The 27,919-nt window shown below is 37.1% G+C and overlaps 1 protein-coding gene across 11 annotated transcripts in view; it reads left to right on the top strand.

Annotated features, from left to right (window-relative positions):
- Window positions 1-27,919, top strand: part of LOC105219329 (synaptic vesicle 2-related protein) — a 469,576-nt gene that overhangs the window by 60,393 nt on the left and 381,264 nt on the right. The window contains exon 1 of one of the 11 annotated variants that reach the window (XM_054233803.1): window positions 3,586-3,613. The exons of the other annotated variants lie outside the window; for them this stretch is intronic. Coding sequence (XP_054089778.1) covers window positions 3,601-3,613 — 13 coding nt within the window. The 5' untranslated portion in view covers window positions 3,586-3,600. Of the gene's footprint in view, window positions 1-3,585; window positions 3,614-27,919 lie in introns of those variants that run through there. 11 annotated transcript variants of the gene reach the window in all.

The following is a 27,919-nucleotide window of genomic DNA, read 5'->3' as shown; positions in this document are numbered from 1 at the left end:
CTGTCTGTCCGTCCGTCCGTGCAACGGATAACTTGTGTAAAAATTGAGATATCTTAATGAAACTTGGAACACATGTTCCTTGGGCATGGGACCACTGCCACGCCCACAAAATGGCGAAAACCAAAAACACATAAAGTGTCATAACTAAGCCATAAATAAAGTTATAAAAGTTAAATTTGGAACAAAGGATCGCACTAGGAAGGGGCATATTTGGATGTAATATTTGTGGGGAAGTGGGCGTGGCCCCGTCCCCAAATCGGTTATTGGTATATATCTTGCCATCCAATGAAGCTATATAAACCAACTTTCTCTTAGGTACCCCACCACACATCATGAAAATAGTTGAAATCGGATTATAACCACGCCCACCTTCCATACAAAGGTTAGGTTAGAAATTACTAAAAGTGCGTTAACTCACTAACGCAAAACGTCAGAACCACTAAATTTTACAGAAGAAATGGCAGAAGGAAGCTGCACTCAGATTTTTTAACAAAATGGAAAATGGGCGTGGCATCGCCCACTTATGGGTCAAAAACCATATCTCAACTACTCGACCGATTCGAATGAAATTCGGTATATGATATTTTCTTGACACCCTGATGACATGTGTGGAAAATGGATGAATTCCTTCACTTTATAATATATGTATACATAAGGAACCCATGAAGATAGCGAAATAAAACTTTACACAAATACTGTATATGATCTGCGACATCACTTGTGAAAAAATTGTCGAAACCGGCCCCAGATATCGAACATGTTGTTAAATTTTAACCGAAAATATGGGTAAATCTCTTAGATAACACAACCCGACAAAATTAAAAACTCCACTTAATTTATGACCTAAAAAATTTTTTGGCGAGGATCAACAAGGCGATCAAAAAAAAAAAACCTCCAATTCTTTGAGGAATAAGAACAGTTTGTAATATGTCGAACACTGCGGACTTATTAATGAGGCAAAATGTGCTGCAAGAGGAAATTACAGCACGATGCCAAAATGGTGACGACTTAGAAAATATTGAAATGGCATGGAACGAATTCGTCAGCAGCCATGCAAAGTTGTCAGGAAAAGTAGCGCCGCACCACGAATACTTCGCCAGAAATGTTTACGAAACTTTGCGGCTGGAATGCAAAGCCGCAAATGAAAGGAAGCTCGAGAGCAGCTCAAAATAGAACAAGCATCCAAAGGAATGGTGCAAAAAGCCCAATTGAGCATATAGACCAACCCAAGATATAGCAAAAAGTCTGTTGTTGCAAGCAATTGTAAAAAGATCAGAAAAAATTAGATCTATCATTGAAGAGGCAAAAGCAAATATATAAAGTATATAGTGCAGCTTCCTTCTGCCATTTCTTATGTAAAATTTGGTGTTTCTGACGTTTCTCGTTAGTGAGTTAACGCACTTTTAGTAATTTTTAACCAAGGGAGGTGGGCGTGGTTTTTATTCGATTTCAACTATTTTCGTGGTGTATGGTGGGGTACGTAAGAAAACCGACTGCAGAAAGTTTGGTTTATATAGCTTAATTGGTTTGCGAGATATATACAAATAACCGATTTGGGGTCGGGGCCACGCTCACTTCCCCAAAAAAATTACATCACAATATGCCCCTTCATTGTGCGATCCTTTGTACCAAATTTTATTTCTATAGCTTTATTTATGGCTTAGTTATGACACTTTATGTGTTTTCGGTTTTCGCCATTTTGTGGGCGTGGTAGTGGTCCGATTACGTCCATTTTCGATTAAGATATCTCAATTTTTACTCAAGTTACAGCTTGCACGGACGGACAGACAGACATCCGGATTTGAACTTTTCTCATCACCCTGATCATTTTGATATACATAACCCTATATCTAACTCGTTTAGTTTTATGACTTACAACCGACCGTTATATGGACAAAACTATAATACTCTCGTAGCAACTTTGAGTATAAAAAACAGAAGAAAAATGTGAACTGTCAATGCTGGAATTGCAGAAATTCTCAGATGAATTTAGAGAATGGCAATCATTTAAAGAGTCCTCGAATAGCTCTTTAAAAAGTCCATAAAAAGTACATTAGTGATTCTAAAAAACTGAGCTATTTAAAATCATGTCCCCAAGAAGATGTCAGACTAATGGTTAGTCACCTGATAACGGGGTCAGGTGCAAATTACAATACTGCGTTGGAGTCAATGACACGCAGGTACGATAAACTGGCAACAACAAAACAAATTATATAATTAACTAAATGAAACAAACAAACAAGAAGGAAAGATAAGTTCTCGACAGAATTGTAATTGCTGCCAAATGTCGGGTCATGACATTCCTAGATGTGAAAAATTTCAAAAATTAACTGTCGAACGTCGATTAGAGGTAGTGCGCAAATATCAGCTATGTTTCAAATGCTTAGCACAACACGCACAAAGGAATTGTGTCAGAACTTGGAAATGCAGGGTATGTGACCAAGCAGATACATTTTTATCAACCGCAATCATTAAGGTGAGAACGACAAAAGGAACGTTAAAACTAAGGGCCTTGATAGACAGCGGTTTGCAGAAAACTTTAATTTCTGAGGAAGCAGTGCAGATGTTAGGATTACTAAAAATAAAAGTAACAACCAAGATAAGCGGCGTCTCAGCAGAATTCGTAGAAGTTTCGCGCCACAAATGTTAATTAGGGCATCGGTAACGACGAGGCGATGATTACAAGCTGAGGTCATCTATCCAGAAAAAACTTTTGTCGCCCGGGAGAATGTTCAAAAATGAACATGTGGGCATCACTTTCAGTACGCATTAATATATTTAGTTTTTTATTATTCTAAATATAAAGAATAAGGATATATATATATATATATGTATATATATTTGGCGTGGGAACCATTTTAAGCGATTATAGCCGAATCCACCAAAGCGCACCAATCGTTTCTCCTTTTTTTGGCACCAACTGGAAACACCAAGTGAAGTCAGTCACTTTCCACTTGATCCTTAGTTTTAGTGTTTTCCGTCATTCGTTGAGAAATTTAAATCATTTTGCACTAATATTCTAATAAGTAGTTTATTACCCATTTTATTTATTTTAAATTTGAGTCGACTATTGTTGAGTTAGTTCAATGGACTAGAAAATGGGAGTGACGTCGCCCACATATGGGTCAAAAACCATATCTCAGGAGCTACTCGACCGATTTCAATTAAATATTAATATTTTCTATATTCTTGACACTCTGATGACACGGATAAAAAATGGGCGAAATCGGTTCACAACCACGCCTACTATATCTCAGTTTACCCATATAAATCAGTTTTGAATTCCATCTGATTCGTTCACTCTATAATATATATGCACATATAATTGGAACCAATGAATATATCGGAATAAAACTTTACACAATTACTGTATTTGGGCTGTGACATCACTTGTGGAAAAATTGTCAAAATCGTAAATCTCTTACATATTTTAATGTAATTCAGAAGAAATATTCTTCTTCTAATAGTGTATCTCTGAACCAATATATTCCCAATTATGGGTTTTTCAAAAATTTGATGGGCTAATTCGTTATAAATCGGTTAATATGTGAAATGTCTTATAATAATAAATAATTAAGTGAGCATATTGTCTTGGATATAATGTACCTTGATGGTGAGAGTTAGTGAAATCGGCTCAGGAATTACCTCAGCCCTCATATACTATATATCACGATTTTCGTTATTCTATTGGACTTTAAGTCTATTGAACATATTGGTCAAATTGTGTGTTATCTTAATAAAACTATATCAACATACTAAGAGAGTATAAAATGATCGGTTACACCCGAATATAGCCTTTGCTTACCTGTTTGCGTAAATTCAGTGATCTAGTGAAGTACCCCCTCGCTTCTATTGAGCCAAATTAGCTTCAAGCACGTTTTCAGATGACCAGTTGATCTTTGCTCATAAATTTCACTATTATTCCACACTTCTGTAATGCAGTCACCATAAACTGCATTAAAACGGTAGCAATGTTATTAATGAATATAACTAACAATACTATCAGATTTTAAGGATGCAATAGAAAATCTTCAACAATTTTAAACAGCTATCGTTTTAATTTGTCTTTTCATTGAAATTAAGATCAAATAATTGTATGTACAGTAAGCAGTTTACTAGAAATTATCCAAAGCTTATTACGGTAAATAACGGTATATATTGTTTAGATATTTTCATTTGTTAGAAGTTCCTTTTGTTGTCATTCACAACTATTTTTAGTTTTCAAGAGTAAATACAGTTGAACTTCCCTAACTCAAATCACCATAATACACAAAAAACTTCTAGTTAGAGAGACTTTCGAGTTACGGAAGGTAATTTGTATGAAATTTCACTTATATTGCCAACTCAAAGGTTCGAGTTATGGAGAACTTCGAGTTATAGACGTTCGAGTTATGGAATTTCATCTCTACCTCGAAAGGAAATTCACTTGCTTAAAAAGCACTAAACACTTGATGATATACACTTGTTGATATAAAACAATTAATTAATTTTAAATTTGAGGGAAAGAGAACTACAAGACATTTTCTGAAATCAAAGAGATACAACTGGCTTGTTTCACGGAAGAACCCTTTATATCAGCGAAATATGGACTAAAACGATATTTAGTGGATTAAACTAAGCCAACAATTTAAATAACTATGCAAAGTTGATTTAATGGTCTAATCATTGCAAAATGATACCGACTCCATGTTAAAAACTTTCTAACTATTAGTAAAATCTTTGTATGTAAAATATGCTTATATTTTTAGTTTAGTGTAAATTTTCAATACTAAAGTTGTAATGTTTTATTTTTATGATATTTTTTTTATTATTATTTATTTTTTTGATATAATACAATATATGTATATATACATAGTGTCCGACCGATACCAAATTTTTGGCCGAAGCCGATGTCGAATAATCGGCCAGTAGGCAAAGTATCGGCCGATGCTGATGCCGATTCTTTCATGAACAAATTTATTAATTAAACTAGTGTAATAACAAAAGAAATAATATACTACAAATAACATCACAAAATATGTAAAAATTCAGTTCATATGTAAATATGAAAGTGTTTATAATTCACTAATTTTGAATATTAAAACTAAATAACTTTTTTTTTATTTTTTATTTTTACTGTGGCTCACAGCCACAGTGATGCAACCGAACAAGAAATACTAACCCAAGTATTACTTGAAAGCTAAAAACGTTTTCCAAAAAATTTAAAATTAACAGCGGCAGATATACACATTATATTTATGCCTTAAAAAAGTTATTTTATTTATCTACAACAAAAACAAACTACAGTATAATATTGCATCTCACAGCGAAAATAATGCAGTAACAAAAAAAAAAAACAAAATACATTGCAATTTTTTTAGAGCTTTGCCGGGTGAAATCTGACATTTCCATTTGAAAGTTTGACATTTTTTAGCATAACATCACTCAGAACGTTTTGTCATTTAATCGTGAATTGTTTTATTTACAGGGGATTAAAAAAATTCATCTCGGCCAAAAAATGGAATTAACTCGTGAACATTTTCGTGCGATCATTTTTCACAACTTTCGACGTAGATTATCGCGACAAGAGTGCATCGATGAACTAAAATCTTTGTATGGCTATGAAGCACCATCCTATAAGTGCTTCGAAAATTGGTTTGAGCGCATGCAAAAGTGATGATGGAGAATATTTTGAAAAACAATAAAACCATTTTCGTTGACAAATATTCCTATTTTCATTATTAGGCCAGAAATATATATAGCAGCCCTCGTACAACTGTTTTCATACCTTTCAGCATGGATTCTACCAATTTATTTGTATAGTTTGGAGCAATTTTATTCCGTTCTGTTTGTAGGGGGTTTTTCAAGTTGTCATTATTTCTAATTTGGTATTTTCGCATGTCTCGTTCCAAAACTGACCACAGATTCTTAATTGCATTCAAATCTGAAGATTGCGATAGTGTTTGTACTATTTTATGCAACTCCGAATTTATGCTGCGGATCTTTATATTGATTGTACCGAAAGTTATAAAAGTATTTAATTTCGCGGCATTTTGTAGCACATTTCGTTTCAGATACACTCTCTTGTACATAGTACAATCGATGACATCCAATTTCGCGACACCAGAAGACGACATGCATTCCAACACCATTATATGCCCTCCACCATGTTTTACGGTTCTACGTAGATTTTGCGGTTATAGCTCAGCAATTGCTTTTGTCCATTGTATGGACTCCATACATATCTATTTCTATCCGATCTTTCCACTTCGTTGCTTACAGTTGGAGCCCTTGTTGATGTTGATAATGAAAATTTGTCTCAAGAGAAATTTTAAAAAATACACTCTCCCAGTTTCAACAACAACAAGGGTTTCTATACGAGTGCCAGTATTAAATTATCTTGTAATGTGATAATAAATGTAAAACAAAAACAAGTAAGGAAGGGCAAAGTTAGGTTGTGACCGAACATTTTATACTCTCGCAATTTATTTATTTAATTATATATATGGTATAAAATCCATTGAAAGTTGGAAACCCTAATATTAGGTTAGAAGCACCGAGGTCCTCATGATCGATATATGAGGCCTTAAAAACCTATGGTCCGATTTCGGCGATTTTTAGAAAGGGGCTGTCACGCTGTAAATTCAGTATTTATGCAAATTCTGTTCCGATATGTTCACTTGTACTTACTTTATATAAAATATTGTAAAGTAAACGATTCAGATACTTCAAAGTTCTGGTATATAGGAAGTAGGCGTGGTTGTGATCCGATTTGGCCTATTTTCACAACAAATCATTGGGGTGTAAGGAAAATATTTCAAACCGAAATTCATTGGAATTGGTCGAGTAGTTTCGGAGATATGGTTTTTGATCCATAAGTGGGCGGAGCCACAAACACTTAAAATTTTGTATATCAGTTTGGGTGGTGCCCTTCTGTACCTCCTTTATGGTGAAATTTAAGGTTTCTTGTGTTTTCTCTTACTGAATTAAAGCATTTTTAGTAGTTTTCAATATAACCTTTGTATGGGAGGTGGTCGTGGTTATAATCCGATTTATTCCATTTTATGTGTTTTCGGTTTTCGAAAGCAACCTTTCTATGGTGCCAAGAAACACGTGTTCCAAGTTTCATCAAGATATCTTAATTTTTACTCAAGTTACAGCTTTCATAGACGGACGGACAGACAGACATCCGGATTTGAAATCAAGAAATTAAAAAAATAATATAAGTGTAATTCAAAAGAAGTAGAAAGAATCGGCCATATATGGCCGATGCCGATGCTGTATTTTGTGGCCGGTGCCGATGCCCAGGCCGATTAATCGGTCGGACTCATATATACATATATTTTTGTTTCAATAGTTTATTTAATTAAGTCAAATTACTTTTGGTAATTTGGTAAACTTTTCGCAACCCACCATTTTTAAACTATCGCAACATTTTGTAGAGAATATAATAGTTTATATCGAGTAAAAATAAGATATCTTGATGAAACTTGGTACCTATGTTCTCTAGCACCATGGCGGTTGGTATTGCTGATGGGCGAAATCGGACTATTGACACGCCCACAAAATGACAAAACCCGAAAAGACATAAACACTTCTTCTAGCCGAGTCCAAAACAGCGCGCCACGTATCCCTCCTTCTGGCAGTTTGGCGACAATTGCTTATACCAAGCGAAGCCAGGTCCCTCTCCACCTGGTCCTTCCATCGGAGTGGAGGTCTCCCTCTTCCTCGGCTTCCACCAGCGGGTACTGGATCGAATACTTTCAGAGCTGGAGCACTTTCATCCATTCGAACAACATGACCTAGCCAGCGTAGCCGCTGTTTTTTTATTCGCTCGACTATGTCTATGTCGTCGAATAACACATACTGCTCATCGTTCCATCGTCTGCGGTATTCGCCGTTGCCAATGTTTAAGGGACCATAAATCTTCCGCAAAACCTTTCTCTCGAAAACTCCTAGTGCCGTCTTATCGGTCCTAATACACTGATAAGGTCCAATCAGTTTGTTGACGGTGACCTTTAGTCTTTCATACAATACGCTCGACAGAACCTTATAAGCGATGTTGAGGAGGCTTATCCCACGGTAATTGGCGCAAATTGTGGGGTCTCCCTTTTTGTGTATTGGGCAGAGCACACTGAGATTCCAATCCTCAGGCATGCTTTCTTCCGGCCGTATTCTGCAAAGAAGCTGATGCATGCACCTTCGCCGCCGTATTTGAATAGCTCGGCCGGTAATCCATCGGCCCCCGCCGCCTTATTGTTCTTCAATCGGGTAATTGCTATTCGAATTTCTACACGGTCGGGCAATGGAACATCTGCTCCATCGTCATCAATTGGGGAATTGGGTTCGCCATCTCCTGGTGTTGTACTTTCACTGCCATTCAGCAGGCTGGAGAAGTGTTCCCTCCACAAACTCAGTATACTCTGGTCATCAATAACTAGATCACCTCTGGGGGTCACACAGGAGTGTGCTCCGGTCTTGAAACCTTCAGTTAGTCGCCGGATCTTTTCGTAAAATTTTCGAGCACCACCCCTGTCGGCCAGCTTGTCAAGCTCTTCATACTCACGCATTTCGGCCTCTTTCTTTTTTGTCTGCAAATGCGTCTCGCTTCCCTCTTCAGCTCTCGGTATCTTTGCCATCCCGGCTCGTGTTGCGGTCGATCGCAACATTGCGAGGTAGACAGTCTGTTTTCTCTCCACTGCGAGACGACAATCCTCATCATTCCAGCTGTTTTTTTGACAGCTGGAGACATGTCGTCCATCTATCACAACATGATCGATCTGGTTGCGATACGATCCGGGGACAGCCAAGTAGCTTGATGGATTTTCTTATGCTGGAATCTAGTACTACAGACGACCATATTTCGGGCCCCGGCGAAATCGATCAGCCTCAGACCGTTTGGTGATGTTTCGTCATGGAGGCTGAATTTTCCGACTGTTGTGCAAAAGACACCTTCTTTACCCACCCTGGCGTTGAAATCCCCAAGCACGATTTTGACATCGTTGCGGGGGCAGCGCTCATAGGTACGTTTTAGGCGCTCATAGAAGGTATCTTTGATCACTTCGTCCTTCTCTTCCGTCAGTGCGTGGGCGCAAATCAGCGATATGTTGAAGAACCTCGCTTTGATGCGGATTGTGGCTAGACGTTCATCCACCGGAGTGAATGCCAGGACTCGACGACGGAGTCTCTCTCCCACCACGAATCCCACATCGAATTTGCGCTCCTTTATTAGACCGCTGTAGTAGATGTCACAAGGACCCACCTTCTTCCGTCCTTGTCCCGTCCATCGCATTTCTTGGATTGCGGTGATGTCAGCCTTTACTCTTACGAGGACATCAACCAGCTGGGCAGAGGCACCTTCCTAATTAAGGGTCCGGACATTCAAGGTGCATGCCCTTAATTCGTAGTCCTTTAAACGTTTGCAGTGGTCGTCATCAAAATTGGGGTCTCTCATCCGAGGCTGTTTTTTTCTTTTCATTGGGGGGTATTTTTATGTGGTGGGTCCCAAACCCTACGCACAACCGCATAAGCGGGTTTCGCCTTCTCACTTTAGCTCGCCTCCAAACGGATGTTTTTGGCTACCCAGAGGATATTTGGTCTAAGACCGGAAGTCGTGAGCTGCTTGAGCCACATGTAAAAGAATCGTTCCTGGCCACTCCCAAGTGAATGACAGTCAGAAACTTTCCTCACTTACGTGAGGACAACAAAAACGGTTTGAGATAAATATGTCGCATTTGGTGTGCGTTGGCTGTATGTACATAAAAAGTTCGACAACATCTCTTGCCTTATTAAGCAAAGGTTCGGACGACGATGCGAAGGGTACCACCACAGTCGCAAATGCTAAACCGACGCCAATATATTTGCACTTGTTGCTAAATTACGTGAAATTGTAGGTACTAATAATTTTCATATAGTGCCTTTGAAAAAAAGGCAATATAGATGAAACTAAAATACAGTCGCACACTGAGAAAAGTTTCATGAACATAGTTAAATATTTGTCAAACAAAAATAAGAACTATTATTCTTATCAACTGAAGAGTTCTAAAGGCCTAGTTGTTGTAATTAAAGGTACAGAGTCTTTTGTAGATTCTAGCGAAGTCAAAGAAGCTCTTGAAGAATGTGGCTTTGGAGTTAAAACTGTTGTTAACATCTTTAACAGAAATAAAGTACCACAACCCATGTTTAGAATTGAACTGATGCCGCATTCTAACCAGCTTAGAAAGAACGAAGTGCATCCAATATACAATTTAAAATATTTGCTGCACCGTAGAGTAACCGTAGAAGAACCACACAAAAGAAATGGTCCGGTACAATGCACCAATTGCCAAGAATATGGGCATACCAAATCCTATTGCACTCTACGCAGTGTTTGTGTGATGTGTGGAGATTTACATTCCAAATGCACCATTAAGAAAAAGAATTTATATAAAAAATGCAGCAATTGTGGAGGAAATCCCACTGCCAACTACAGGGGTTGTCCTATTTATAAAGATTTAAAATTGAAGCTGTCACAGGGAATTCAAGCACGTCGTAACTAAATCTCACATACACCCCGTAATGACATTATGGATATCACAGACCATATTCCAAAATCTAGTAATATTAAAAATAATACTGTACAAGGGAGCTATGCCGATGTTGTAAAAGGAAACAATGTACAAATGCAACCACCGCAAAATCCCCCAAATGGTGGTATTGAAGCTATGATTATAAATCTTACGCAACGTATAACACAATTTATATCTACAGTGCAAAACATGATCCAATATTTAATAAAATCCCAAAACCAAATGCTGCAAACTTTATTAAGAATGCTAACGGTGTTAACCAACTTAAACGAGAGATTATTAGATTTCTGTCTAAAAAAAATATAGATGTAATGCTAATATCAGAAACTTATCTGACAAACAAAAATAACTTCAATATACCCGGATTTAGACACTATGTTACAAATCACCCGAATGGAAAAGCGCACGGTGGAACGGCAGTATTGGTTACAAATCGGCTTAACCACTATGCTCTAGAACAGTGGTCGACAAACTTATACAATCAAACAATTTATTTTGTGAGAGTATATGCGTGTTGAGAGCTACTCAACTGACCAAGTGCTATGTTTTACTGGTCCCGAACTTTATTAGAACTGTTGAAATTAGGACCAATACTGGTTTCCTTACAATTGTTTTTATAGTGTACGTTAGTTTTACACATACAACCAATTGTTAATACTGCTTAGAAATGTGTATGAAAATTTTTGCAAAAAAAAAATCGGTAATACTACTTCGAATTAACAACACAATTATTAATTATTATTAACATTTTAAATGGCGAATGAAGTTGGAAAATTATTAGTTGTGTTTTTACGAACTGACTTGCAAAAATAATGAAAGTAATTAATAATCAAAATAGAAATAAAATAATATATAAAAAATTGTATTTTGTGTTGATACATGCATACGTACAATCCCACCATACGTCTTGCTCGCTGTGAAGTCAGCAAGCAACTGACCTGACAAAACTTCTATGGTGTAATAATGATTGTAAGTACGTGTGTTTCATGTGTTGAACACATAGAAGACGACAAGCGACGAGCGACATCTGTCAAATATTAAAATACACGCGTTCATATGGGCACAGATTTTTTGACAACAGCACGACTTCACGACAAAAGGGTTGAAGTCTTCGCTGTCGCCAAATTAGAAATGTTTCTAATTTTGCCGACGACAATGGCCGCTGTAAAGCTGCCACTAATATGTGAAATGTAAAATTATTCAAAGTTCTAACAAGTATGACGTTATTTTGTCTGCAGAAACGTAAAATAACTTTGATATATCATTTATAATAACAATCGATTATTTAAAACAAATAAATCGACCATTTTTAAATTTTTGTGCGTAAATAATTTAACTTTAAACTAAATATGTAAATTTTATTGAAGTGAAAGATGTTATTACGGCAACAATGAAAATGCTGTTTGATATGTCGCTGCCGTCTTCAAAATGTTCAAGACGCTGGCTTCGAAGCGACATTTGTGGTCAGCCGTCGCTACGTCGTGCCGTGTCGTCGTCTTTGTGTTCAGCACTTCACACGTACACTAAGTGTGCGCTCAGAGAGCGCTCCGCGGGCAATGGCCTGCCGATCACTGCTCTAGAATATCATGCTACAGCATCGTTTGAAAAACTTCGCCACTCTCGTTGCATTTCATTTTACTCTTGATACCGCTCTCACTTTGTCTAGAGCAGTGATCGGCAGCCCATTGCCCGCGGAGCGCTCTCTGAGCTCACACTGAGTGTACGTGTGAAACACACGTACTTGCAATCATTTTTACACCATAGACGCGATGTCAGGTCAGTTGCCTGCTGACTTCACAGCGAGCAGGACGTGTGGTGAATTGTACGCACGCATGTGTGAACACAAAAGACAATGCTTTTATATATATTCTTATATTTCTATTTAGATTATTAATTTTTTTATTATTTTTGCAAGTCAGTTCATAAAAACACAACGATTAATTTTCCAACTTCATTCGCCATTTAAAATGTTTGTAATATAATTAATAATTGTGTGTTTAACTCGAAGTAGTACTATCGATTTTTGTTTTGCGAAAAATGTAATTTACATAAACAAGTAAAAACAATTGATTGTATGTGTTAAGCTAACGTACACTATAAAAATTATTGTTAGGTAACCAGTATTGGTCCTAATTTCCCCAGTTCTAAAAAAGAAGGGGACCAGTAGAAGAGAACTCTTAGTCAGTTGAGTAGCTCTCAACACGCATACACTGTCACAAAATAAATTGTTTGATTGTATAAGTTTGCCGACCACTGGTCTAGAGCCACAGCATAACAATGTAAAAGTATGTGCTCTACTCTGCTCCGAGTTTTGTTAGGTAAAAAACTATAGCTGGAGCGGGAGCAAAAAATTAAATTCTGCGCTATGCTCTGGCGTAGCGGTAGCAAAAAATTGAGAGCAGTAGCACAGCAGAGCTAATGAAAATTTTAATGTGCTACAGCACTCGCATGTGTTTGTTGTTTTTTTCTTTTTCTTCAGAAATATGTTCGAAGTATTGCACAGAGCTGTGCAATAGGTATACATTGAAGTACAGTAGTTTTCCGAAATAACGAACACATTAATTGTCAGGCCTATTCGTTACATCGAATTTTTCGTTATTTCGAGTGCAGAGGTATGTTTTTTCAATAATTGTAAGCCTTTTTTATAAAACTCAACATATACTACGTTTATGCTTCATTTCTACTCGGTTATATTATACACGGGTAAGTTCAACCCACATGCATAAACACTTTTTCACCACGAGTTAAATGATCTACTCGGATAGAATATACACATTTTCTTTACGTATGTAGACGAGTTAACTCGGATGGATAAACGGATATAGAGTTAAGTTGAACGTCAAATCAGCTGATTTTTTGTGCCGGTGTATATTGTTTTGACAAATTGCATATACAGGGTTCCCGTATTGCCAATTTTTCGCTAAAAACCCCTACCCCACTTACTACCGAATTTTTACGGCAAACGCCTGGTACTGTGTAGTACTACAGTAACCGGTTATTGGTTACTTTTTGGCACTGGATTTTTTGTGGCCCACCAGTGGCACTATGGGTAGTCGGATAGTGTAGCGAAAACCGGTTTTTTGTAAAAACTTCGACGAGTGGGTAGTCGGTTTCCGTAGAAAAACCGGTTTTTTTTGGGTCGGTCAGTGGTCGGTTTTGCTCGTTCATTTCTGCCAATTCAGAATTTACCTCGAGTAGAGTATTTGCCGTTTATGCTTATAGGCTTTACCCATGTAGAATATAACCGTGTAGAATTGAAGCATAAACGTAGTAATATTTTCTTTTTGCACATTTCTTTTGAATTTTCTCAAGTTATATGTTTAATTCTGGTTCGATGTTATTTGATTTTTTTCTCTTTCTTCATATGTCTTCTTCATGTTGTTCGTTAAACCGAGTACTTACAAATCTCCGATGTTCGTTATTTAAGGTACTCAATGTAACAAATTTGGTTTTTCGTTATAAGCGGTTTTCGTTAAAACGAATATTCGTTATTTCGGAAAACTACTGTACTTCAATATTTCGAATTTATTTTACAACATAATTATGAATAAGCACAATAATCTTGTTATAATATCTCCTGGCAAGCCGACATATTGGCCCAGTGATCGTAACAAAATACCAGATCTAATTGATTTCGCAGTAATCAAAAATATAGATAGATCACTTGTCACAGCTGATACAAGTACAGACTTATCTTCTGATCATTCACCTGTACTAATAAAGTTGTGTGGGTTGTTACCCATATTCGTTGATCCAAAAGTAGGTCTAACATCTTATAAAACGAACTGGTTACAATATAGGAAATACGTGAGTAGCCACATTAATAGTGAGTACGAAATAAATACAGGAAGAGATATTTACGAAGCATAAGAGAACTCAATGATATAATAACTAACGCAGCTGTCTTAGCAACACCAAACAGAAACTATAAGCCACTTGTTCTCCGAAAAACTACTAATAGAGAAATAGGAAAGCTTGAAAATGAAAAAAAGCTAGACGAGAATGGCAGATAAATCGCTCCCCTTCCACTCAGCTTCAATTGAAATCTGCTGTACGAAAATTAAAGAAAGCGCTTAAACTCGAGGAAGAATTCAACAATGAAATGTATATAAATAAGCTATGCCCAAACTCAAGAAAGCAAAATTCCATTGGGAAAGCCCAAAAGTCCATGAAGCCTCCAGTCGACTCCAACATGCCTATACAAGACTTGGGTGGAAATTGGGCTCGAAGTGACGAGGAAAAGACTAATTGTTTTGCAAATCAACTGGAAAAGGTATTTCAACTTTAAGTTGTCAATCTTAGCTAACACAGCAAATGAGTCGCTCGAGTCTTTTAAGACTTCACCTTTTGAAATTAATTGCATCATAAAAGAACTAAATCAAAAAAAGTCGCCAGGACATGATAATATCACCCCAAAAACGCTAATTGAGTTACCTAATATTGCTGTAGAGGTGGTCTCTTTGTTCTTTAATGCGATTTTTAGTTTTGGATACTATCCGATTTCATGGAAAAAGTCGCAGATTATCTTGATAGATAAACCTGGGAAAGACCTGACACAGCCGTCTTCATACAGACCAATCAAAGATTTCTCCTTTTCTCCACGAAAATAATGTAATACGAGCGCACCAATTCGGGTTTCGTGCAAAACATAGCACGATTGAGCAAGTAAATAGAATAACTAACGAAAAAAGAAAAGCATTAGAGCACAGAGAGTACTGTTCAGCTATATTTCTAGAAGTAGCTCAGGCATTTGATAAGGTGTTGCATGAATGGCTTTTATATAAGATTAAAAACATTCTACCTTTAGAATTTATGGTTAAAGTAGGAGACTTTATATCTGATGAACGACAAATAAGGGCTGGTGTACCACAAGGCAGTGTTTTAGGGCCAACTCTGTACATCATATATACTGCTGATCTTCTAACACTAATAATGTTTTGACATCAACTTTCGCAGATGACACAGCTTTATTGACCCGTAACAAATGCCACATTATAGTATCAAGAATATTAGCGGAGCAATTAAGATCTGTCGAAGAATGGCTAGCCAACTGGTGTTTAAATGTGAATGAACAAAAGTGTAAGCACGTTACATTTTCGCTAAGACCAAAAATGTGTCCGGCAGTAAAAATGAACAATATTTTGGTGCCCCAAGCGAATGAAGTTACCTATCTTGGTATTCACCTAGATAGAAGGCTCACGTGGAGAAAAGATATATCTAGTAAAATAACTTGCATGAAGATAAGAGCTGCAAATTTTAATTGGCTTATAAATAAAAACTCTAAACTTAGCCTAGACAACAAAGTGCTTTTATACAATGCGGTCATAAAGCCGATTTAGATGTACGGCATTCAACTGTGGGGTACGACCTGTGCAACTAATATCGATATAATACAAAGGTTCCAATCGAAAATGCTTTGAACAATTACGTGCTCACCATGGTACATGAGCAATGTTAATATCCATAAAGATCTTTGTATCCCTATGGTGAAGAAAGAAGTAGAGGACCGCAGATTGAAGTATATATCTAAACTCCGTGATCACCCAAACCCATTGGCTAATGCTTTAGTACAATCCTGTAATCAATCATGTCTAAAAAGAAGAGATATGACTGCATACTAAAGAGCAACGTTTCACCGAAACAACTGAATCACCTGGTTGAGCTTGTCTAGTTTTAATTAGTTTTAAGATTTTATAACTTATTGTTGGGCTATAAAGAGCAGATTCAGTAAATAAATGAATGTTGAAAACCTCTCTTCGAACAAGTCAAGGATCGAACATGCCTTTGGTCTTGTTTGGTGTGGCTTGGCCCATATGAAGCGTGCTCGTTTTGTGTGTTTTGTATGTGATTTACTCGAGGGGCAGATTGAGCAGTCAAAAAAACAGCTGATGGTCAAATGCTCAGCAAAACAATAGTTAGCGTTTATGTGCATGGACAAGTAATAATTATTACAATAACAATTATCATAATTATAAAGTAAATTTTGTCGATGTTAATAAAGATATAAATATTTTAATTCTATACGCTAACAAAATTTGTATGTGACAACAGCTTTTCTATAAAAAAACAAAAGAAGACAAACTGATTTCGGACTTGTCACCGTTTATGGAAAACGATGCATGTAAGAAACGATGCAAAAGTATACAACATTATAACATGATTGTTTACATTCGATTGTTCGTTGCGAAAATTCGAATTCGCGGTGCGCGTGTACACTTGTGAAAAATTTGTCTTCTAATTGAATGTTGTTATATTTTATGAAAAAAGTGATTATAAAAGTGATAGTGAGTAAACGGAATATATTTTAATATGAAAAAAAAAAATACATTTAGTGCTTATATGAGCCGAGAAAAAAAAGGCGTTTAATGTCAGTGCCTCCAAATTTGCTAAAATTTGCAATATCGATGTGAGTTCTGATCGTGATCCCAGTATCGAAGAATTGAGCTCTATAGATATATTTTTAAATGATTATGACAGTCAAGATACCAATGATAGTGATAGTGACAATGCGAATATTATAGTAAAAAATGATAAATGCAAGGAGCAATAGAGTTTCCCACAATACAGTGACTGATTTGCTTCAAACATTGCTTAAAATAGGTTTAGTGGATTTGCCCTTAACAGCAAAAAGTCTCTTAGGTACAAGTAGAAAAAAAGTTAATATTCAAACCAGAAATTATTTTGAGAAAAATTCATTTCCTCACCTTGAAATTAAAGATAGCATTGTACTTGATATAGGAATAGATGGTCTTAGATTATTTAAAAATTCGAATAAAGTGTTATGGCCAATTTTAGCGTCTATCGTTGCGAATTGCCATTTACAGTAGCACGTTTTTCTGGAACAGAAAAGCCATGGAATATTAACGATTTTTTAAAAGACTTTTGTGAAGAAGTAACTTATTTAAAAGAAAACGTGATTCAGGTAGGTACTTGTCCTGTTAAAAAGAAATTTAACATTCGTTTATTTTGCTGCGATTCTCCCGCTCGAGCTTTTGTCACAGGTGTGCAATTGCCCACTGGAAAATGCAACTGTTCGAAATGCGATCAAATCGGAGATTACAAAGAGAGAAGGGTTTGTTTTTCAAAACAAGTTCATCACTTAAGAACTGACTTGTCTTTTAAAAATAGACTTGATAAATCACATCATATTAATCCATTTAAATTGATAGAAAATATTTTAGAATTAAGTAATTTCAATATGGTGTCCCAATTTCCATTAGACCCGATGCATATTGTAGATCTTGGTGTGTGTAAAAAGTAACTTCAATTGCTGATTAAAAAGGGAATATAAATGCAACCAAAATTAATGAAAAAATAACTTTTCTTTCTAATTTAGTTCATTCTGAGTTTAACAGGATATGTAGAAATTTAGATGAAATCAGCAATTGGAAAGCGACAGAATTTAGGCAGAATTTTATTATATTACTAAAAATATTTTTTTAATACACTAAATTTTAAGAAAGCAATGTGAGGCATGAATTGAATTAACAATGGCCCATATTCCCGTTGTCGTTATCGTTTTAAAACGACTTAAGAACGCCTATTTGGCATTCCTGTTGGCGTTAACGACATTTATCGAAAAGAAATTGAGATTCCCCAATTTGAAACGACTATAGAAACGACATAGAAACAGTCGTTTTTTGTCGTTGCTATAATTGTGAGCGACATAGAAACGACGCGGTTGTTTGAAGGAATATTTGAAGTGAAGATGAAAATTCCAAATCGGAAACAGTTTGAAATTTTAATTTCTGAAATGGAAAAATATCCTGCACATGCCAAGGACTTTAGAAAAGGGATAAATCCTTTAAACTTCGATTTTTTGGGAGAGATATTTTTTTCTCAAGAAAAAAAAATAAATCCATTCCACAGCCATCTCGCGTCGGAAATTTTTGGCATTAATAAAATGGCATTTTTATATCTAAGAATATATTTAAGATATGAAAGATCTTAAAATTCAAAACGAAGAAAAAAATAGTACTCCAACAAGAGGAGGAGTTAATAAACAGATACCCATGTCTCCTTTGGCTGGACCATTAGTTAGAGTAGTTGGATTAGCCAGAAGCAAGGAGCATGAGACGCTGGAAGTATAACATATTTTAGAAGAAAGTTTAAAGGACGCAGATGTCACCACTACTTCTTTTAAAAAATCAAATAAAGATGGAAGACTAACATTGTTGTACGGAAGTACAATAATTACAGTGATAACGTTGTTTAGAGTCAATATAGAATAGCATAAAATCCATTAAGGACACCTTTAAAAATGTGTCTCGTTGCATAAGAATGAAATTTTTATATGGGAAAAGAGCTCCTTAAAGCAACTATATAAAATATGTAGACAAATTTCGATAACTTTTCTTAGGCGTTACGATATGCTTCAAGAATACCATTTTAGGAACGAAACGACGATAAGAACGACAACGACGTAGAAACGACTATTAAAACGGCAACGACAACGGGAATAGGGCCGAATGAATTATTTATTTTAATTTAAACTACAATGTAATTTTTGTTAAAAATAATTTGAGAAAAAACGAAATATTAAAAAAACAAAAAAAAAAATCTTTTATTCTGAGATTCGAACACGAGCCTCACGGAATACCAAGCCGTGTGTTTAACCACTAGGCTAATATAGCATGCATCGACGCGCTCTCCTAAAAGCAGTTTTCTCCACTTGCCTTCAAACTAACATGACAGTCACTGTTCCAACCGGGTAAGTGATCATATACATACGTACACACACCGATTGTTGCAAACACGCACAAGCTAAGAGCGTAAAACGAGCGCCCACGATGGGACAATACGATAAATAACCGACGATAAAATCAGTCTGCAATCAGCAGTTGCGGACGAAGTTGTATATCTTGTAAAGTTTGATTTTGGTTCTTCGAGAGAGTACTTTACTTTTCAATAGCCAGATATACGAAATTATCTAAGACTTCGAAGTTATGACTGCCAACAGTGACGTGGGAGCCAAGACGCGAATGCGCTGACTGTTTGTTTGCTGACAGGACATATTTCGTCTTGTCCTCATTCACCTCCAAACCCATTCGTTTTGCTTCCTTATCCAGGCGGGAAAAAGCAGAACTAACGGCGCGGTTATTGCCTCAATATCATCGGCGTACGCCAGGAGCTGTACACTCTTATAGAAGATTTTACTTTCTCTATTAGCTCTGCAGCTCGTATTATTTTTTCCAGCATCAAGTTAAAGAAGTCACACGATAGTGATTCACCTTGTCTGAAACCTCGTTTGGTATCGAACGGCTCGGAGAGGTCCTTCCCAATCATGACGGAGCTTTTGGTGTTGCTCAACGTCAACTTACACAGCCGTATTAGTTTTGCGGGGATACCAAATTCAGACATCGCGGCATAAAGTCAGCTCCTTTTCGTTCTGTCGAAAGCAGCCTTAAAATCGACAAAAAAGTGGTGTGTGTCGATTCTCTTTTCACGGGTCTTCACCAAGATTTGGCGCATGGTGAATATCTGGTCAGATGTGGATTTTCCAGGTCTAAGGCGACACTGATAAGGTCCAATCAGTTTGTTGACCGTGGGCTTTAGTCTTTCACACAGTACGCTCGATAGAACCTTATAGGCGATATTTAGGAGGCTTATCCCACGGTAATTGGCACAGACGGACGTCTAAAACACTGCAGACATGTCTTCCGTCTATCACAACATGATAGATTTGATTACGCGTGTTTCGATCAGGAGACAGCCATGTTGCTTGGTGAATTTTCTTGTGCTGGAATCTGGTACTACAGACGACCATATTTCGGGTCCCAGCGAAGTCGATTACTCTCCTTAGCGTTGAAATCGCCAAGCACGATTTTGACATCATAGAATGTATCTTTGGTCAGATCGTCCTTTTCTTCCGTTGGGGCGTGGGCGCAAATAAGCTATATGTTGAAGAACCTCGCTTTTATGCGGATTGTGGCTAGACGTTCATACACCGGGGTGAATGCCAGGACTCGGCGACGGAGTCTCTCTCCCACCACAAATCCAACACCAAATTTGGGCTCCTTAATATGGCCGCTGTAGTAGATGTCCCAAGGACCCACCTTCTTCCGTCCATGTTCCGTCCATCGCACTTCTTGGATGGCGGTGAGTCAGCCTTAAGTCGTATAAAGACATCAACCAGCTGGGCAGAGGCATTTTCCCAATTAAGGGTCCGGACATTCCAAGTGCATGCCCTTAAAACGTTTGCTGGGTCGTCATCAAAATGAGGGGGGGCCTCATCCGAGGCTTTCGTCGATTTTTCATTGGTACTTCCTTTTTATGTGGTGGGTCCCAAACCCTACGCAGAACCGCAAAGCGGGTTCGCCTTCCCACTTTAGCTCGCCTCCAAACGGCTGTTTGTTGCCTACCCTGAGGATACTTGGTCTAAAACTGGAAGTCGTGACCTGCTTGAACCATGTGTAGAAGAATCGTTTCTGGCCACTCCTAAGTGAATGACAATTAAAAACTTTCCTCACTTACGTGAACTTCTACACATGATCCCATCCTCCATCTTAGATGGTATCCATAAAAAACGCAAACTTCGACGAAGATGGTAGCAAACTAGGTCGGCTGTTCTCAAAACTGAGCTCAGTAGATGTACAGTGGAACTAAGAACAAAAAAAAAATTAGACAGTTTAAAAACTATTCCTTCAAAACGTATTTGTTCAAAGTCAGTGTTGACAAATCGACCGATTATTCGCTTTGGAAAGCCGCAAGGAATATTAATAAAAGATAAAACTTGTCGCACCAATAAAATTAAACGAAACTGAATGGGCCAAAACGAATTCACAAAAAGCTGCAGTATTTGCAAATCATTTTAGAAACACATTTACACCTAACGATGGAAATGAGCTAAACTGTGAAAATTGTTGGTTGAATCCACTCGTCAGCATTTCTCTAGTTAGTAGTAAAGAAATTAAAAGTCTTATCAGGAACGCAAGGCTCAAAAAGCTCCTGGGTTTGATTTATTAACCGGAGAAATATTGAAAGAATTTTATAAAAAAAATTGTAAACAGTGCATTATACTTAAGATACATCGATACCATCGCTTTGGAAAGTTTCTGAAGTTATTAATGATGTCACATCTTATAGGCCAATATCGCAGCTGCCAGCTCTATCGAAAGTTTTCGAGAATGTTCTCATAAAGAGGCTCAAATCAATAATAGATCGAAAACACCTTATTCCAGTACATCAGTTCGGCTTTCGTGATCACCATTCAACAATTGACCAGGTGCACCGAACCGTTATTTTCGTTGAAAATGCTATGGATAAAAAGAACGTTTGTTCGCCGTCCTTCTTAGACGTGTCTCAGGCTTTTGATAGAGTTTGGCATTCGGGTCTACTGCTGAAATTGAAATGCAAGTTAAACAATATATAAAACAATATTGCGAAATAATTGCTTCTTACCTAAAAGATAGATATTTTCACAAAATAAATAGGATGCATACTCAAATTTGCAACCGATAGAAGCGGGTGTTCCCCAGGGAAGCGTGTTGAGCCAATGCTTCATATGCTTTTTACAAGTGATATCCCACTGACTCAAGTTATGTGACAGCGACATTTGCGGATGACACAGCCCTGTTAGCAGCAGGAGAGTTAACCTCAGTATCTACCGTTTGAGTGTGCTTCGAAGTGGCGTATTAAATTAAACGTTTTCAAATCAATGGACGTAGACTTTGCTTTAAAAAACATCATACCATCCCATTTATATAAATGGTACTCCTATACCACATCACAATAATGCTAAGTAAGGAATCACCCTAGATGCTAAGCTTCGCTGGAAAGAGTATGTCAAGAAAAAAGTGTGAGCTTGATTTAAAATCAAGTACTAAAGCGTTTCCAAAATAAGGTACTAAAGAGTATAGTTATTGCTCCTTGGTATGTTAGATCTGCTGAACTTCACCGTGATCTAGGTGTGAATTCAGTAGTAAACGAAATAACCAAACTTACAAAGATTCACGAAATGAGGATTATACAGCATGTAAATGAAGAGGCAGACTCATAGGTACTGCTGAACGAGAAAACCGAATGAAACGTAAGAGGCCTTCAGACTTAGCAAGGCAACTGTAACAGCAAATGAATTTCTCTATCATTTAGCTTTTAATTATTATTTTTAACTTATTAGAATTGAATTGTTGTTAGTATTTAATCATTGTATACTAGGTATAATTGTTATAATAAACAAAAAAAACTTTGTTAAATCCTTTAATAAAGATATGAAGTCGTGGTATATAACATCAGTATGCTTATTCTCTCTAAAACCCGCTAATACATGGTTTTTAAATTAAAGAATTTTTACAGTAGATTTCCGTTTATATAATCCATTCTGAGGATATGAAATTAATGGCGAAATCGAGAATGTTATTTTATCCATGATAATCCCTTCGAAAAGTTATGTTATGTAAATGGATTATAAACAAAATTTTCAGTTTTTTTGGAAATTTACCTTGTTTCAGAGACAAATTAAATAGTTTTGTTATAGGCAGGTAAATAAATTTTACACATTTTTTAAGTTAACGTAAAGGATCTTATCTGGGACATATTTTAACGATGTTTTTAATTATTTCAGTAATTTAAGACGTCAAATTCGGAAATTTTTGGTGCAGTAATTCCAGTAATCTGACATGACCTTTGCTGGTATCGGTTATTTTAGAAGATTTTGAAAGATTGCGTTTGTAGTTCCCGACACAATAAAAAAATTTGGATTACGTACAAGATTATTTTTCACTTTATTTAAATAACTATTTTTTGTTGAGTTCCAAACACTGTCGATACAAAACAGAAATCCTTCGAGAAGCATACGTTTGAATTTATTCTTTTAGAAACAAAATACAGTGGAACTTCCATAACTCGAAGATCTCCATAACTCGAACTTTTGGAGTGGCAATAGCGATTAGAAGCCAAACTTCATACAAATTTCCTTCCCTTACTCGAATTTCAATAACTCGAAGTTCTCCATAATTCGAACTCTTGAAGTGGCAATAGACAGCAACTTTAATACAAATTTCGTTCCATAAATCGAACTTTTCGACAAGGGCATAATAGAAATATTTTTGCAAAGTAACTAGATAAAACAGTGTATAAATCTATATTTTACAGCTTTTTTGAAAATTGTATGTTTTAATGAAAATTCGCGAAGTCTCTCTAACTCGAAGTTTTTTGTGGATTATGGTGATTCGAGTTAGAGAAGTTCCACTGTATTTCGGAAAATATTTTTCGAACAATTTTTGTAATCAGGCCAATTTAGCGATTTTTAAAATTCACCGGATTTGTTCGAAACTTGTTATTCGGGGGTATTTTTTTTTAGTTCTATATGGTGGATGCTTTTTTGAAAAATTCATCGGAATCGCTTCTACGTCGTTACTCGGAGGTTTTCGGGGTCGCTGATTACGAATTTGACGTTACTTATTAAAAATTCAAAATGGCGAACCAATATGGTGGATATATTTTAAAACTTCCTGGATTCGAAATCAGCTGCCCCGAAAACCCCCGAATAACGGGTAACAAGAGGATCCGATGAATTTTTTAGCTCTCTGCCATATTTGTTTTCTGGGGTTATCTCAAAATCAAGATCTGATGGGGTTAAATGGACCTCGGTTTCGGATTCAGCGACCCCTAGAACATATGGTGCACATAGTAAGATCCCCAGGTCATGACCACATTTTGTTTGTGTGGCTGTGTTATTGACAATTAAGTTGTCTAAGATTTCAACTGTAATTTTCAATGCAGGAGCATAAGCATTATCGACGTAGAGTAAATCTAAGGAGTTCCCAAATTTGTTCTGAACCAAATTTATTTGGTTATGTTAGGTCTTACATTTTTTCAAGGATCTTGGGAAAATTGGGATGATTTCCATGAGACACACAGTAAATTGAAATTGTCCAGAACGTCTATCATGCAATCAGAATGTACCATAGATACATGTATATAAGGTACATAAGTCAGATTGAGGAGGTATATAAGAAATATTAAGTAAATAAAACTCCTTTTAAAATTAATTCGTGTGCACTAAAATTTAAATACGTTCTTATAGAGAACGTCGACTTGATCATATGGAATTGAAAAATGGACGGCAAATAGAACCTTCTCCGATTCTGTTCAGTCAGTCACATCTAAAAATTTGGAAATCACTATCACTATCTCGTTATCAAATATGTGTCGGTTATGCCATGTTTCAGTGAAAGCAAAAAAAAAACAATGAATACTGTTTAAATATAGTTCAGTTAACTTTGAAGTTCTCTGACATTTCGATAGTAGATTCTCAGCGGTTTCTTATTAATCAGTTTTTTTGAATTACCTTTGAATTACCTAAAAATATCTGAGTGATTTACCGATATTTTCATTGTAAATTTACCCTTCTTCTTGTTCGATATCCGGTGTCTTGAAAAGTTATAGTCTGATTTCAAAATTTTCCCACAAGTGATGTCACAGCTCAAATACAGTATTTGTGTTAAGTTTTAATACACTATCTTCATTCCTAATGTTTACAGTGGAACTTCTCTAACTCGAATCCCTATAATCCACAAAAAAACTTCGAGTTATACTACGTTTATGCTTCATTTCTACTCGGTTATATTCTACATGGGTAAAGCCTATAAGCATAAACGGCAATTACTCTACTCGAGGTAAATTCTGAATTGAATTAAATTGAGGGCTGCCACGTATTATAAATTTTGATAGAATTTTTGGTAAATAATTAAAATTTTAACGAAAAATTGGCAATACGGGAACCCTGTATATGCAATTTGTCAAAACAATATACACCGCTGCTGGTTACTGTAGTACTACACAGTTCCAATCGTTTGCCGTAAAAATTCGGTAGTAAGTGGGGTAGGGGATTTCAGCGAAAAATTGGCAATACAGGAACCCTGTATACGCAATTTGTCAAAACAATATACACCGGCACAAAAATCAGCTGATTTGACGTTCAACTTAACTCTAAACCCGTTTATGCATCCGAGTTAACTCGTCTACATACGTAAAGAAAATGTGTATATTCTATCCGAGTAGATCATTTAACTCGTGGTGAAAAAGTGTTTATGCATGTGGGTTGAACTTGCCCGTGTATAACATAACCAAGTAGAAATGAAGCATAAACGTAGTATTAGAGAGACTTCAAGTTATAAAATTTTTATACATACAATTTTTCAAAAAGCTGTAAAATATAGATATATTATAGATTATGTACATACATTAAAACATGTATTCTGTAATTTTATTTGTTGTAGTTTGCTATTGTTTGGCTCTTGACGTCTGTATCCCATCCCTTTGTTACATGATTTATGCAATCTATAAGTGTTGCAAACGACCACAACACGTGCGGGATGGGATAGATACCGAGAGCTGCAGACAAAAAAAAGAAAGAGTCCGAAATGCGTGAGTACGAAGAGCTTAAGAAGCTGGCAGACAGAGGTAATGCCCAAAAATTTTATGAAAAAATGAAGCAACTTAACGAAGGTTTCAAGACCGGAGCATCCGCATGTAGAGACCAAGGTAGTAATCTGGTAACCGCGACCGAGATTGACCGAGATGTCGAACCCGATCCCCCAATCGATGACGATGGAACAGATGTTCCATTACCCGACCATGAAGAAATTCGAATAGCAATTACCCGCTTGAAGAACAACAAAGCAGCTGGGGCCGATAGATTACTGGCAGAGCTATTCAAATACGGCGGCGAAGAACTGATAAGGTGCATGCATCAGCTTCTTTGTAGAAAATGGTCGGAAGAATGCATGCCTGACGATTGGAATCTCAGTGTGCTCTGCTCAATCCATAAACAGGGAGATCCCACAATCTGCGCCAATTACCGTGGGATAAACCTCGTAAATACTCTGTGAAAGACTAAAGCCTACCGTCAACAAACTGATTGGACCTTATCAGTGTCGCTTTAGACCTGGAAAATCGACAACTGACCAGATATTCACCATGCGCCAAATCTTGGAGTAGACCGGGAAAAGAGGATCGACACACTCCACCTTTTTGTCAATTTTAAAGCTGCTTTCGACAGCACGAAAAGGAGCTGCATTTACGCCGCGATGTCCGAATTTGGTATCCCCGCAAAACTAATACGGCTGTGTAAGTTGACGTTGAGCAACACCAAAAGCTCCGTCAGGATCGGGAAGGACCTCTCCGAGCCGTTCGATACCAAACGAGGTTTCAGACAAGGTGACTCGCTATCGTGCGACTTCTTTAACTTGATGCTGGAGAAAATTATAAGAGCTGCAGAGCTAAATAGAGAAGGTACAATCTTCTACAAGAGTGTACAGCTCCTGGCGTACGCCGATGATATTGATATCATCGGAAACAACACCCGCGCCGTTAGTTCTGCTTTTTCCCGCCTGGATAAGGAAGCGAAGCGAATGGGTCTGGTGGTGAACGAGGACAAGACGAAATATCTCCTGTCATCAAACAAACAGTCAGCGCATTCGCGTCTTGGCTCCCACGTCACTGTTGACAGTCATAACTTTGAAGTAGTAGATAGTTTCGTATACCTAGGAACCAACATTAACACCGATAATAATGTCAGCCTTGAAATCCAACGCAGAATCACTCTTGCCAACAGGTGCTACTATGGACTGAGTAGGCAATTGAAAAGTAAAGTCCTCTCTCGACGAACAAAAACTAAACTCTACAAGTCCCTCATCATTCCCGTCCTACTTTATGGTGCAGAAGCGTGGACGGTGTCAACATCCGATGAGACGGCACTAGGAGTTTTCGAGAGAAAGGTTTTGCGGAAGATTTACGGTCCCTTAAACATTGGCAACGGCGAATACCGCAGAAGATGGAATGATGAGCTGTATGTGTTGTTCGACGACATAGACATAGTCCAGCGAATAAAAAGACAGCGGCTACGCTGGCTGGGTCATGTTGTTCGAATGGATGAAAGTGCCCCAGCTCTGAAAGTTTTCGATGCAGTACCCGCTGGTGGAAGCCGAGGAAGAGGGAGACCTCCACTCCGATGGAAGGACCAGGTGGAGAAGGACCTGTCTTCACTTGGTATTACCAATTGGCGCCAAACCGCCAAAAGGAGAGATGCGTGGCGCACTGTTGTAGACTCGGCTATAACCGCGTAAGCGGTTTCTACGCCAGTTAAGAAGAAGAAGAAGAGGAATGTTTGGTTCAGGAAAATATGAATCAAACTGTGTATAAGGTGAACACTTAAAGACTTAATATTTTAGGCGTTTAAGAAAAAAATTAATGTAAGTGTAATTCAAAAGAAGTAGAAAGAATCGGCCGGATATGCCCGACGCCGATGCGATTTGTGGCCGATGCCGATGCCAAGGCCGATTATTCGGTCGGACTCTAGTATTTTCTTATCAAAACCTGGGTAAAATTCTCTCTTTTCTAAAAACCATCAAACAACCAGTAAATCTGCT

This window comes from Zeugodacus cucurbitae, chromosome 6 (assembly GCF_028554725.1).
Source record: "Zeugodacus cucurbitae isolate PBARC_wt_2022May chromosome 6, idZeuCucr1.2, whole genome shotgun sequence".
NCBI lineage: Eukaryota > Metazoa > Arthropoda > Insecta > Diptera > Tephritidae > Zeugodacus > Zeugodacus cucurbitae.
The sequence above is the reverse complement of the archived record's forward strand: the minus strand, read 5'-3'. Positions and strand labels throughout refer to the sequence as shown.